The sequence below is a fragment of the Schistocerca cancellata genome, chromosome 3, assembly GCF_023864275.1.
Source record: "Schistocerca cancellata isolate TAMUIC-IGC-003103 chromosome 3, iqSchCanc2.1, whole genome shotgun sequence".
In the NCBI taxonomy this organism is placed as follows: domain Eukaryota; kingdom Metazoa; phylum Arthropoda; class Insecta; order Orthoptera; family Acrididae; genus Schistocerca; species Schistocerca cancellata.
In genome coordinates, this window is record NC_064628.1 from 691,688,121 (window position 1) to 691,702,710 (window position 14,590).

At 43.4% G+C, this 14,590-nt stretch overlaps 1 protein-coding gene and 1 non-coding gene across 2 annotated transcripts in view; one reads left to right on the forward strand and one right to left on the reverse strand.

Moving 5' to 3' along the window:
- LOC126176514 (collagen alpha-1(IX) chain-like) overlaps positions 1-14,590 on the reverse strand; it is a 341,330-nt gene that overhangs the window by 197,058 nt on the left and 129,682 nt on the right. The window contains exon 3 of the mRNA XM_049923671.1: positions 9,366-9,614. Coding sequence (XP_049779628.1) covers positions 9,366-9,614 — 249 coding nt within the window. The remainder of the gene's footprint in view (positions 1-9,365; positions 9,615-14,590) is intronic.
- Positions 2,821-2,895, forward strand: Trnat-ugu (transfer RNA threonine (anticodon UGU)). Its single transcript has one exon. It is a non-coding gene; the product is annotated as a tRNA-Thr (tRNA).

Sequence of the window (14,590 nt, forward strand, 5' to 3'; positions counted from 1 at the left end):
TATAAGCATCTCGCATTGAAGTCCGCGCTAAATTTCGAGCTTCTGTAAAAGATCGGTGTCTGTGTGGGTATTTCTGTTGGTAAAGTCATGCTGACTCTCGACCTTTTCCATCTGCCTGACCGTACACAAACACCATCTCGGCTTGTTCCCGAGATGAATACCGGACCATTCTGCTGCTTACAGCACGCAGCATGCAACACACAAGAAACGTACGAGCCGTGGTCAGAGAAACTGATATTCGTCAGCGCCATCTACCTTGGCAACGATACATTTCCGGAGACATATTCATAGGACCTTTTTTCATCCACTTCAAGTCTGAAAACTGTCCCTGCAGATTGTCTGATTTATTAATGTATAGTGGGTAAATTTACTAAATCGGAAAAAAACTACAAGTTACGATTCCTGAGAGGATGAGGAAAAAATAGGTCATATGGAGAATTGACGGAAATGCGTTCCAAGGACGGTACAGAACACTTGAAAGTGGAGATAAAAGATCCTTGACCGTGAACCCAATTTCAGCACTAGACAGGTGATTCACCAGCATGGGCTAAGCCAATCGGCCGTGTGGAACATTCTCTACGACACCTGCCACTATAGGTGTCACTTAGAGCCCGTACTTGACGTATTACCCGCGGATTGCCCTCGTGGCGACCGTTTCGTATCTGGTTTGTCCGTCGGGCCACCACGGTGCTGGGATGTCTGTCGTGTATCCTATTCATAGCCGAGGCTACCTTTGTGAGGGGCGGTATCGTCAACCTTTACCCACCTGTGGGCTACGAAGAATCCGCATGGTATGGTGGCAGCGAACCATCAGAACCGGTTCAGCCTCAGTGTGTGTTCTCTCTATTCATTGTAATCTGCACAGACAAGGATCTTTTATCTTCACCTCCAAGTGGCTATACCTGCTTTGGAATACATTTCCGCCCCTGTGTTGATTTTATTCCTTTTACACTCAGGAATCGTTCCCTGCAGTTTCTCTCCAGTTAGCAAAATGATCCTCTATATTCTATTGACAAGGAAAGATCACACGATAGGTTTTCCATGCAGAAACCACATTTGAATATTGTTTGTTTGTTCCAATGGCGTATTATGCTTCGCGTAATAAAGAGAAACGTCTACCAGCGAAGTTTAGGAGCTCCATAGAAACAGGCCTGTTGTTTATCGAGATTGCGGTGTATGGTTCAGCGGTACCGCTGTTTACTTTCGTCAGAATCCCACGACTGTCAAACTAATTTAGAGGGTCATTCGTTTGAAATGGTAGAAAAGTATAAAGTTGTATTTATTAAGTTAATGTATACTATATCTCTGAACAATTTTCTGTAATGTATGTGAAAATGATGGGAGTTAAGAATGACTAACAGTGCTTTGGGAGGCAAGCCAACAACACATAGTTCACAGAGCAAACACCAGATGTCAGAACCATCATGCACGTAGATGGCACAACTTAGTGCACTCAGTGTGTCTCGACTGTTAAATGAGAATGGTCGTTACGCCCCAACAACGCGCTCAGGCTAAACGAGTCGTATGGCATGTCGTATGGTATGCGAAGTTTTTGACTGTCGTGGAGACCCAGAGAGCTTTCAAACGTCAGTACGTTATCGTCTCATGCCTTTTTATCGGAGGAGACTGTTTATGCCGTCAGTTACCTTGAAATGAGCGAGCAGTATGTGGTTCCTCAGTTACATCAAGATGGGATACTGGACACCATTATCAACAGGACGGCGCTGTACGACATCAAGCTGTAATAGTGGGGGAACAATTAAATCAGATGATCAGCTATCGCTGGTGCGGCAGTGTTGGGCCTATCCCATGGCCTCCTAATATTATCAACACCTACAGATTTATTGGATAAGGCTACGCCAAGTCAACAGTGTATGAACAAAAACCACATAATGCGGCCGACCGAAGGAGGCTGATTGCAGCGGGCTCTCAGCAAATCACAACAGCAATAGTACACGCCACGTGGCGCAACACGAACATATGCGGCATTCGCAATGCCTAACAAGCAATAAAATTGCACAATTTCTTGTATATAGCGTTTTACTTTTCTGACATATTAAACGGATCAGACCGTACAATCGATACCAGGCAGAATTCCAACGATCTCGCGCGACTAGCGCCCGATAGGACTGACATATTGTTCGCCGTGCCTTGCAGGTTCGTACAAATATGGCACGTACCTTGAAACACGAAACGGGCTTGTTTGCAGCAAGACATGGAGATGCGACTATTTGGGGTTCTCGGAGTGGCCCCAGAGGGAGGTTTGCCTACAGCGGTGCGCCCTACGACAATACTGGACACATGAATGGCAACCTTTTCAGAAGAGTCCTGGTTCTGGGTGCAGCACCACTATCGATATATTTGTGTATGGAGGCTTCGAGAAGAAAGAACGTTGCCAGCTTCTATTCGTCACCACCATACAGACTCGGCACCTGGCATGATGGTATAACGTGCTATTGAGTACACAAAAGGACCATACGTGGTTTGCATAACGGTAATTTGAACCTGCCCTCTCTTCGGCGTCTCCGTGATTTTGTCTTTTAACAAGACAATGTCAGCTGTTCTGTCTCGACCTAGCTCTATACACAGGATATGAAGAGGCCATCTTCATATAGTTAAGGCTAACCGGCCATTGACCTTCTTCTTCTGTGCTGGATGCACACGCATTGCCCGAACTCTTACGGGACAGATTGTCTGCCGCGAGTAATGAGTGTAATGGGCAGGGGCACCACGAATATAGTGTGTGGACACGAAATTGGGAATGTGGGTCTCACGGGGAGCGTGCAAGGGATAAATCCCTGCAGTCGCACTATCCTCTGTGCCCTCGGTGGCTCAGATGGATAGAGCGTCTGCCATGTAAGCAGGAGATACTGGGTTCGAGTCCCGGTCGGGGCACACATTTTCAACTGTCCCCGTTGATGTATATCAACGCCTGTCGACAGCAGAAAAGAAAAGAAAAAGTGTCATGGACCAAGACCACACAACTCGGAATTTTAACCAACAGCTTTGATTGAGCTCTACGTTTAAGCAGGACACGGCAGAATTCCTTCTCCTCGCACAATTCGAGCTTCTGCTGCGTCCGTAACAACCTCGTCGTCGACGGGAAGGGAAGCCCTGATCTTTCCTCTTTCCTTGAATAGTGGTTCAGGAACACAAAGCATGCGCTAAGGCTGATACAGAGCGTAGACACTGAGAGCATCTCATTGTCTTTGTCAATAGTGTTTCTGTTCGCGGAACTACGCCCGCACTCTGCGCTACGGATATTTCTCAGACCGGCAGTTCCTCTTCCGCTATTCTACACAGTACTACGACAACGTTACGCATTAGGAAAACACCAAGTGATCAAAAAAAAAGGAAAAAAATAAAATTATAAAATTTCCATAATACGGTGAAAAACATGCAAAGTGAGAAGATAATAATTTAGGAAGAATAGGCTGTAGCACGATCTTTTCATATCAGTTCTTGAAGGGAGTTTAAATTTTTGTAACAATGAAAAACATATTGACCAAAGGTCAGTATAGATTATATTTTGTATAGAAACGTATCACAGTTTACAACTGAGTGCGCTTTCACTTCCACTAGGGGAAAAACCGTCTTCGTGTGTGCAGAGGACATTTCACAAGTATTGCACATTATTTTACCTTTGTATTGGGCACAAACTCTAGTTTGAGAACATGTGCCACAACCTCCAAAACCATTACATCTCAGCTATTAGTAAAAATGTAGCAACTCTTATTTTTCTCTTCTTAACGTAAACGTGTTCATTCTACGGGAACAACGAGACTCTCAGTACTTTTAGAATTACTAGTACTTCACTTTTCCCTTTAATTTTCTGGACCTGGTACACAATAACCCTTCATGGACACCACAGTTTATCAGTTTTTCTCTGCAATTCGCCGAGCCATTGCAATAGTGAGAGTACGTTACTTACATACCACCAGACAGTTTATTTTTCATACTGTTACAGAAAAACTTTAGAATGAGATACATTTTTCGTTGATTGTGCTCTACAGCTCTGAAAAACTTTACATTTATAGCACTGTAAGTTGGTGTTTAAATTATTATTTTTCTTTATTTTTTTTAAAGAATAATTTAAAAAGCAACTTACAGTGCTATATAATGTCATTTCTAAAACGAGAGTACTTATAGGAAACCAGTAGTACCTTTGATAGTCTACATGCCAAGTTACGTTATTATTGCCACCAGATAATATTTCAATCAATATCCGTCCGTAACCGGGGCATCAGATAGATGGACAGTGACCGAACCACAAGATTTGGCAGGTTACCTGCCGTTTTCTCTTCATCTACATCTACACCTATGTGATTACTCTGCTATTCACAATAAAGTGCCTGGCAGAGGCGCTTCAAGCTGTCTCTCTACCGTTCCACTCTCGAACGGCACGCGGGAATAACGAGCACTTAAATTTTTCTGTGCGCGCCCTGATTTCGCTTCTTTTATCGTGATAATCATTTCTCCCTTCATAGCAATCTTCCAGATATTCACATAAAGGAACTAAGGGGAACCACAAAAAACTTCCATCTCAATGGCTGAGCTAGTTATCGTATTTGAACGCGCCCTTACAGAACGAGATTCCATTGTTTAATGATCTTCTGTTGGTTTCTGTGTTTCAGATTAACGGACTACCTAACTCATTTACCAGCTGCTACCTTCGGGTCTATGTGAAACGATGACAACGATCAAGATTTTGCATGCATTCTGAACCACAAGTAAACGGCACTTAGCTAAACGCGTTAAGTAAGATTCGTGTGATTAATGTTACAGAAGAGTGACATCTAAAAGCGAAGAGAAAGAGTGGACACAAACTTGTAAGTGTATAACGGGCAAGTAAATAGGCGTTGTAGGCAATTTGGACACGCGAGGACTCACCACCAAATGCAGCGTCAGCGCAGCTTCCTCCTCGATTACACAAGGTCGATGAAAGGAACAAACACTCACAGATAAAAGCTGTGTTACACTAGAACAAAATAAACATTTTACAGTTCAGTTAATTTCTCAGGCTATTACGCTCATCATAATTATTCCATATGTTCTACAAAACATAGTTTACTCATTTTAGCTATTTACTTCCTGTAACATATTTTCCGTTTAAGTTCATTAGTATCTATTACCATTTGATTTATTTCATATAATTGTCATTGTATTGGAATTAGTATTATAACTGAATACAAAGTAGAGATTCGAGTGACTGTGAGATTAAGATCTTTTCTAAATCGTAATGCTGTTAAAGATCAATTTCAAACTATATTGCAAAGCTACTGAGTATCGAGCATCTAGTAGAGATTGCTTACTGTGTACTTCAGTATCTTAGTCTATCGCTGCTGTTTTTCCCTTCCAATGTTCCTTTAGCTGGCCAGGTTGCCTATTCTTGGATGCCGTATCAGGTGTCCCAATAACCTATCAGTTCTTGTGGTGAGAGTCTTCCATAGACTTCTTGCCAAGCTAGTTCTTTTCACTACTTGTTTATTTCGTACTTTCCCTGTCCACTTAATTTTTAATATTCTACGATAGCAACTCCTGTTTCTCCTTCTGCGTATTTCCGATGGTCCCTCTCTCACATCCACACAGTGCAATGCTCTACTGTCTTGACGTACACTTCCAGGAACTTTTTCCTCAGTTCCATATCAATATCTGATATCTTCTTCTTTCTGGGGTTGCAATGTTACTTTGGACTTGGCAATGTTAGTGGCAGAGAGTGGCCAGATACACTTCCCGTCACCACCCCTTCCACAGCGGGACGGAATTTGTGTATCCCATCTGTCTGCGTATAGCGCTATCCCATGTGAAATTGGGAGAACGTTTTTGAAATGTTCTCGAATCGTGTTACGGGGGTGGGGCGTAGGTACCAGCCCATTATCCACATAATGGTATGTGGGAAACTGCCTAAATACCACAACCAGGCTGGCTTGCACACCGAACCTTGTCGTCAATCCTCCAGGCGGATTCGATCCGGGGTTGGGGCGCCTCCCCAAATCCCGGAAGCGTCGTGCTAACGCGTGCAGCTACCCGAGCGGCTCATGTCAATATCTGATATGCGACCTGCTATTGAAGAAAGTTCTCTTCGTCTGTTCAGACCCACTTCTTATATCGAATCTCGCATAATATAATATCACATAATATAAATCCATTCACTATGAATTTTAACCCCACTACCGATATTTATTCCCTTCATTGCTTCTTCGATACAAACATTGAGCATTAGAGGAGCCTTACGCCCGTTTTAATCTGACTACTTCTCTCTCGGCACTTTTATCTTTGCCTTCGTTATTATTATTCTTTCTTGGTTCTTGTATAATTGTGTGTTACCCACTTTTCTTAAAGTGAATACCTATTTTGGTGGGGATATAAACATGTTGCACGACGTTTTTTCCTCGACGACAAATGCTGTGAAAATGTCTTGATGTTTCTTCAATCATGCTTCCATGTACTGCTGGAGCTTCCTTTACCTTTCCTAAGGCCAAACTGATCGTCATATAGATGATCCTCAATTTTATTTTCCAGCATTCTATGAAAAAATCTTACTAGAAGATAATATAGTTACAGAGACGTCAGATATGGCGTTTTCAAATAGTATAATTGCCACTGCGGAATAGAAAAAAATACATTATCAAGGATGCTAAGTATAGTAGGCGTACATATATATAGTGTTTGAAAGTCTGAGTGACAAACATGTAGGGGTGATAGATGATGTAACAGGAAACAAGTTCTTTTACAAAGTACTCGGCGACGCTTACTGTCGATGTTAGGTATGTCTAGTAACTGATTATGCCCATGAAAGGCATCAGGGCATAGATACTCTGTGACGATCGTACGCAATGTGTGTCGTCTATAAGCCAGTTATATGCCCCATGTGAAAGGTTATACGCCGAGCATATGAAACATCTTTCTCCGCTTAGAGACACTCATTCTGAAGGTTTTATTGTTGAAAATCACTCAATAAAATTACTGTGCTACATAGTATGCAAGTGTGGCATACCTGGCTAGTAGGCCGTTGCAGTTCGATTAGATGTCGTGGTCCGAAGGCTGGTAAATTCAATACAATGGCGCCTAGCGTCACCGGAAAGCTCAGACAACGATTTGCCTCCAAGAAATGTTGTTCCACATGATGCGATATGTCACCGCTAGAAGTTTGTCGGAAAGATTTTCAAACGCCCTGTGTATACTTTAAACTACTGAACGTAGATAGCAGAAATACACTACTGGCCATTAAAATTGCTACACCACGAAGAGGACGTGCTACAGACGCGAAATTTAACCGACAGGAAGAAGATGCTGTGATATGCAAATGATTTGCTTTTCAGAGCATTCACACAAGGTTGGCGCCGGTGGCGACACCTACAACGTGCTGACATGAGGAACAGCAGTTGACCGGCGTTGCCTGGTGAAACGTTCTTGTGATGCCTCGTATAAGGAGGAGAAATGCGTACCATCACGTTTCCGACTTTGATAAAGGTCGGATTGTAGCCTATCGCGATTGCGGTTTATCGTATCGCGACATTGCTGCTCGCGTTGGTCGAGATCCAATGACTGTTAGCAGAATATGGAATCGGTGGGTTCAGGAGCGTAATACGGACCGCCATGCTGGGTCCCAACGGCCTCGTATCACTACCAGTCGAGATGACAGGCATCTTATCCGCATGGCTGTAAAGGAACGTGCAGCCACGTCTTGATCCCTGAGTCAACAGATGGGGACGTTTGCAATACAACAACCATCTGCACGAACAGTTCGACGACGTTTGCAGCAGCATGAACTATCAGCTAGGAGACCATGGCTGTGGTTACCCTTGACACTGCATCACAGACAGGAGTGCCTGCGATGGCATACTCAACGACGAACCTGGGTGCACGAATGGCAAAACGTCATTTTTCGGTTGAATCCATCATGATGGTCGCATCTGTGTTTGGCGACCATGTGAACACACATTGGAAGCTTGTATTCGTCATCGCCATACTGGCGTATCACCTGGTGTGATGGTAAAGGGTGCCATTGGTTACACATCTCGGTCACCTCTTGTTCGCATTGACGGCACTTTGAACAGTGGACGTTACATTTCAGATGTGTTACGACCTGTGGCTCTACCCTTCATTCGATTCCTGCGAAACCCTACATTTCAGCAGGATAATGCACGACCGCAAATTGCAGGTTCTATACGGGCCTTTCTGGATACAGAAAATGTTCGACTGCTGCCCTGGCCAGCACATTCTCCAGATCTCTCACTGACTGAAAACGTCTGGTCAATGGTGGCTAAGTAACTGGCTCATCACAATACACCAGTCACTACTCTTGATGAAGTGTGATATTGTGTTGAAGCTGCATGGGCAGCTGTACCTGTACACGCCATCCAAGCTCTGTTTGACTCAATGCCCAGGCATATGAAGGCCATTATTATGGCCAGAGGTGGTTGTACTGGGTACTGATTTCTCAGGATCTATGCACCCAAATTGCGTGAAAATGTAATCACATGTCAGTTCTAGTATAATATATTTGTCCAACGAATACCCATTTATCATGTGCATTTCTTCTTGGTGTAGCAATTTTAATGGCTAGTAGTGTACTATAGTGTTGATTACAAATCTTCATTGTGAAATGGGTACATTTTGAATGTAACTGTATAAATCATTTGAGTCAAAAATGAGTCAATATGCCAAATATCTTGAAGAAAACATACTGCTACACTAGCTATTATTTGTTGCATTAAAGTGTCCCTCTACTTGGCATTCACCATTGTGCTATTTTGACTGTGTGGCCGTCTCTCAAACTTATGTAGTACAACCCATTTAATGGACATATCTGAGTTACAGTAAAAGTGTTCTTCAAATCATAGAATGCTAGAATGCTATAACTGTAGGGAGCCTGGCCAGTTAAAAGTGTAAACGGAACTGACTACCTACAGTGAAATCTCACAGCCTGTAAGAAACATGGGGTGTTGGCAACTTAGATGTCGATGTACATTGGCAGTAGCCTCTTACCACTCCTAAGTGGCAGATCGTTAAAATATTTAACTGTTGTGTCACCTCAGGTACACTTCAGCCGGAATCCAAATATGTAAATCTGATGTGTTATAGCACACTGTTACTTGAAAGTGGATAATAAACCCAACAACAGCCAATGTGGTAGGGTGATTTCATTTACAAGTTTGTGGTAGCTGTAAAACCTTATTGAAGTTTGAAAGAAAGGTTTCATTTTGATTTTGACAGAGTGGGCTGTCTTCATTTTTCTTGTCGTTTGTAGTAGAGATGGTGAAGTGAAGTGCAGTGCCATAAGAAGTGTGTCGCTGGTGTCAAAGCGGCTCCGCTTCGCCAGAACTGTCACTGCTCCAATACTGCCCGGGCAGGTGACTCACCGTGAAGGCTTTGGGCCCTCCAAGGCGCAGTGTGGAGCCCTGGGGCAGGGGCAGCGGCCCTCCCGCGCCGCCGGCCGCCACGGGCTCGCCGTGCTGCTTGCAGTTGAGGAAGAGCGTCACATTGCCCGGGGTGACACGGAACGCCAGCTTGGACCAGCGCTGCCCCAGCGCCGGCACCAGGAAGCTGGCCGCCTCCTCGCCGTTCCGCTCGATGGTCACGCGAGACTGGTCGCCCTCCGCCGGCCCGATCTGCACAACACCGCCACACAGACGCTAGCATACGGCACTAAACATGAAACATAGACTCTCCATAAATGTTTACCATCATTTCAAGATTAAATATTAATTTTATATTGAAGCACCAAAAAAAAAGGTATAGGCACAAATATTCAAATGCAGAGATATGTAAAAAGGCGGAATACGGCGCTGCGGTTGGCAATGCTAGTATACGACAGCCTGGTGCAGTTGTTAGATCGGTTACTGGTGCTACAATCGCAGGCTATCACGATTTAAGTGAGTTTGAACGTGGTGTTGAAGTCGGAGCACGAGCGATGGGACACAGCATAACGACCATTTCATGAGTGTGCCACGAATATCAGGAATCCAGTAAAACATCAAATCTCCGACATCGCTGCGGCCGGAAAAAGATCCTGCAAGAACGGGACCAACGACGACTGAAGAGAATTGGTCAACATGACGGAAGTGCAGTTCTTCTGCAAACTGCTGAGGCATCAACAAATGTCAGCGTGCGAAGTAGTCAACAAAACATCATCGATATGGGCTTTCGGAGACGATGGCCCACTCGTGTACACTTGATGTCTGTGTGACACAAAGCTTTATGCCTCGCCTGGGCCAGTCGACACCGACATCGGACTGACGATGACTAGAAACATGTTGCCTGGTCGGACGAGACTCGTTTCAACTTGTGTCGAGCGGATGGATGTGTACGGGTATAGAGACAACCTTACGAATCCGTGGACCCTGCATGTCAGCAGGGAACTGTTCAAGGTGGCCGAGGCTCTGTAATGGTGTGGTGCGTGTACAGTTGGAGTGATATGGGTGAGACCTCTGATACGTCTAGATACGACTCTCAAAGGAGACATGTACATAAGCATCCTGTCTGATCATCTGCATCCATTCATGTCCACTGGGCAATTCCAGCAGAACAATGTGACACCCCATACGTCCAGAATTGCTACAGAGTGGCTCCAGGAATACTCTTCCGAGTTTAAACACTTCTGCTGGCCACCAAACTCCCCAGACATGAACATTATTGAGCATATCTGGGGTGTCTTGGAACGTGCTCTTCAGGAGAAATCTCCACCCCCTCGTACTCTTACAGATTTATGGACAGCCTTGCAGGATTCATGGTGTCCGTTCCGCCCAGCACTATTCCAGACATTAGTCGAGTCCATGCCACGTCGTGTTGAGGCACTTCTGCGTCTACTAGGGAACCCATCAAGTTTCTGTGCAGCTGTGTCTCATTCAACATTTTCCCCGCAAGGATTGCTGTGTGAGATATATCGTAGAAATGGCCCCCCCTCCCCATCTCCCCACCAACAGGACAAAGCTTAGTGTGTTGAGTGGCTAGCAGAACCCAAATCACTGATTACTGTGCAGTGAAACTTCGTGTCCAATTATGGAAAGAAAGCACCTGATGTCGAGTTAATCAGAACATGGATGGAAGCTTTTTTAGCTACAGTGTAGGTACAAACGGAAAAGCAGAGGCTGACCATCGATTTCGGAGGATGTGTAGGTAGTTCAAACCACATTCACGAGCTCGCCACAGAAATCGATTAGACAAGCTTCATGGGGGCTTCACGTGCCAAATATTGCAATGCATAAAATGGTTCCCGTCTTACCAGATGGTCGCCCAAAACGTGAACAATTTTCACTCGACGTGCTGAACCATTTGGATGAGGACGATGATCTCTTGAAGCGTGTGTGTTTTTACGATGAGTCAACATTTAATGATTGTGGCTCAGTTAACAGCCATAATGTCTGGCTCTGGTGAGCAGAAAATCCTCATGTCTTACGAGAACACATTCAGGATAGTCCAAAGGTTAATATGGTCGTGGGTTAATGTATGATCAAGGGACTGGCCCATTTTTCTACCTTGAAAGCAGTGTAAGTGGATATGTTTACCTAGACATGTTGGTAAATTATGCCATTCCCCAGCTACAGGATATGCATGACGATATCATCTTTCAGCAACATGGTGCTCTCCCTCATTGGGCTCTAGAAGTCCGCGGTTTTCCTAATGAAACCTTTCCCAACAGCTGGATTAGCAGAGATGGTCCAATTCCATGGCCCCCGACATCACCTGACATTAACCCCATAGATTTCTTTCTTCAGGGGTACGTGAAAGATACTGTGTACAAAACAATAGTTCCTGATATTGTGACATTGCAACAACATGTCAGAGATGCCATTGGCCCAATCACACAAGACATGTTGCACAATGTGTAGCAAGAGATTGAATACCGGCTTGATATTTTGGTTATTATCGGGTATGCACATGCTGAAGTGTTTTTATGTTGAATTGTATTACCTGTATTAACTGTTTATGTAAGGTTGAAAACTTAATGAGTAGACAAAAGTATATGTGGTATAACGCATTTCATTTACTGTATCCAATAAAATTTTTAATCAAGATATACATTTACAGACACTCTGTACAGTCAACAATACCGAAATAGGCATAAATACAGATAATACAGTAAAAAGAGTTGTTACTAGTATATGCTAATGCCAAGCCTCATTATGTAGTCAAGACGTGATGGGCTAGTCACGAAAAAGCCGTTTGGATAATCGAAGGAGGGTCTCAATTTGTATCTCATCAATGTGCCGGTTGGTCTGTTTCGGTGCTTCACAATTACAGCTTGGGCTGGATTGCTTACCCCATTTGCTCAGGTTATATGCATACACTCCGTGTTCTGTTCGAGTGTGATTTACATTCTTCCACTCTTGCTGTGGGGTTTTAAAGCCCTTGGGTCTCTGTAAGGCGAGAATATCATGCTGCACTTCTGGTGGAGCATTCTTGGTCCAGGTTTCACACCATTTGCTGTCAGTAGTGAAGCTGCTACGATCAAGCTGTTGGACCAGTCGTAAGGGGGGATTTTTGGAACGAAGTCGGTTTGTTGTCAACCCAGAGATATCTCGAAGTGTGGGATTGTTTGTTACTTTGGAATATTCTTTAAACAGGTCTCCTTTTCTTCTTAACAGAGGAGCGGCTATGTGATGGAGTGTTGGAAGCCAGTATAGTGACTAGTTGTCATGTATTCTTATTGTTGTAATGAGCTGAGTGTCTATCTTATTTACATGTGGACTGCTCAACTACACCGTAGCCCAATATTCAGCCGTAAAATACACTAAACTGAGTGCCGAAGTTCTAAACGTATTAGCTGCCATTGGCCAGTTAGTACAGCAGTTTCCGGATAAAATTTTTTCGTGTGCTTAATCTGGAAGTACCCTTTTTAGAGGTGTTTCCTGAAAGACAGTATTTTGTTAACAGCCATTGCAAGATAATTTGGGTAGCTCTGGTAGGGAAGCACTGTGTCGTTCATAGAGACCTCCAGTTTATAGTCTACTACGCTGTCGTTTAAGTATAAACTGTTGACTTCGTTTTCAGAAAGATTGCATGGGCCTCCACATGGTGAAATATTTATGTAGTTTGTTTACAATGCTCCTGAAGTCTTTTTGCTGAACCGTCAGCATGTCCAAACTTCTTTGTGTTGCTTTCAGGTATGACAGATGTATAAACGTTGAAAAGTACAGGGGATAATACTGAACCCTGTAATCCTCCATTATATCGCACCAGTACTTACAACCTTACAATAACCTACACCTGAGTTCTGGGTGGTGCTAAGCGAGCAACAGTGATCTGACAATTTAAATCATTCAAATAGTAACTAAAACTGTTCAGAGACATGTAAAAGGTACCTGATCCTGGGTTTGAGTGCTGAATTTTAAAGCTACAAGATTGAAATTTGGGTGGCAGATGTATTATAGCATAAAAACTTCATACTGAAATTTCTGTTGTGCTACGGTTAGTATTTTCCGAGATTTTCTGGTAAGTGTGAATTTTGACCTAGGATTAACTAAAACGTCCTAGATTATCCATCCCTTATAGGTAATTAAGAACTTAGGAATTTCAGCACCATATCCTTGTTGACTTAATAAAAATGTACCAGTGTTCAGTAGAATCAAAGTAATATTAAGTGGTACAGTGATGAGAAAGCGACGAGTTCAGAGGACATGGACGAATAAGAATTCTATTTGAAAAATTATACATGACATATTTAAACAGAAGATCCAAATTTATAAATGATGTTCTATAAACAATAATCTATTACAGAAAAAATCTAGATGGAAATAGAATGCAAATTAGGAGACATATTTGAGATTCATTGTTACGATAGGGTGTAATTTGAGCACGCGGTTGGATGCGCTTGCGGTTACAAATCGAGTATTATGTCTGCCGTCCGCACCACGAGAATAAAAGCAACGCGGTTAGATCATCATGATCGGTCTGCAGGAGTCGCTATATGCGTTGTTCACTTCCGATTGATAACCGTGAGTCTCGGATGGCTGAGTGCTGAAAAACTGAGCTCCTAACTAATTCTCATTTCATAAATATGAACTTTCTTGTGAGTGTTAGGATATTACAAAAGACTAAATGGTGGTACTGTCTCATGCGTTTCGATTTCGTAAGTTTTTGTAAGCCGCCCATAACGAAAATCTGCGTGGCAAATGGGCCATTATACTTTCCAGTTTTTAGGCGAGCAAAAGTATTACTGACTAGACAGGTCGATGTCTCATATAGCCGGCCACGGTGGTCTAGCGGTTCAAGGCGCTCAGTCCGGAACCGCGCGACTGCTACGGTCGCAAGGTTCGAATCCTGCCTCGGGCATGGATGTGTGTGATGTCCTTAGGTTAGTTAGGTTTAAGTAGTTATAAGTTCTAGGGGACTGATGACCACAGATGTTAAGTCCCATAGTGCTCAGAGCGATTTGAACCATTTTTTGTCTCATATAAACAGGGATTGAAATTACGAAACTTTGCTAAAATTCAGAATCTGAACTGTGCCCAGATAATGAGGAAAAAATACAGTTTATAAGGGATTGTACTGTTTTGTGCGTGTGAACAAAAGGAAATACAAACATATAAATTTATTATTGGAACAGTGGCTACATAATTTCACTGGCAGATTACTCATCGTCTCA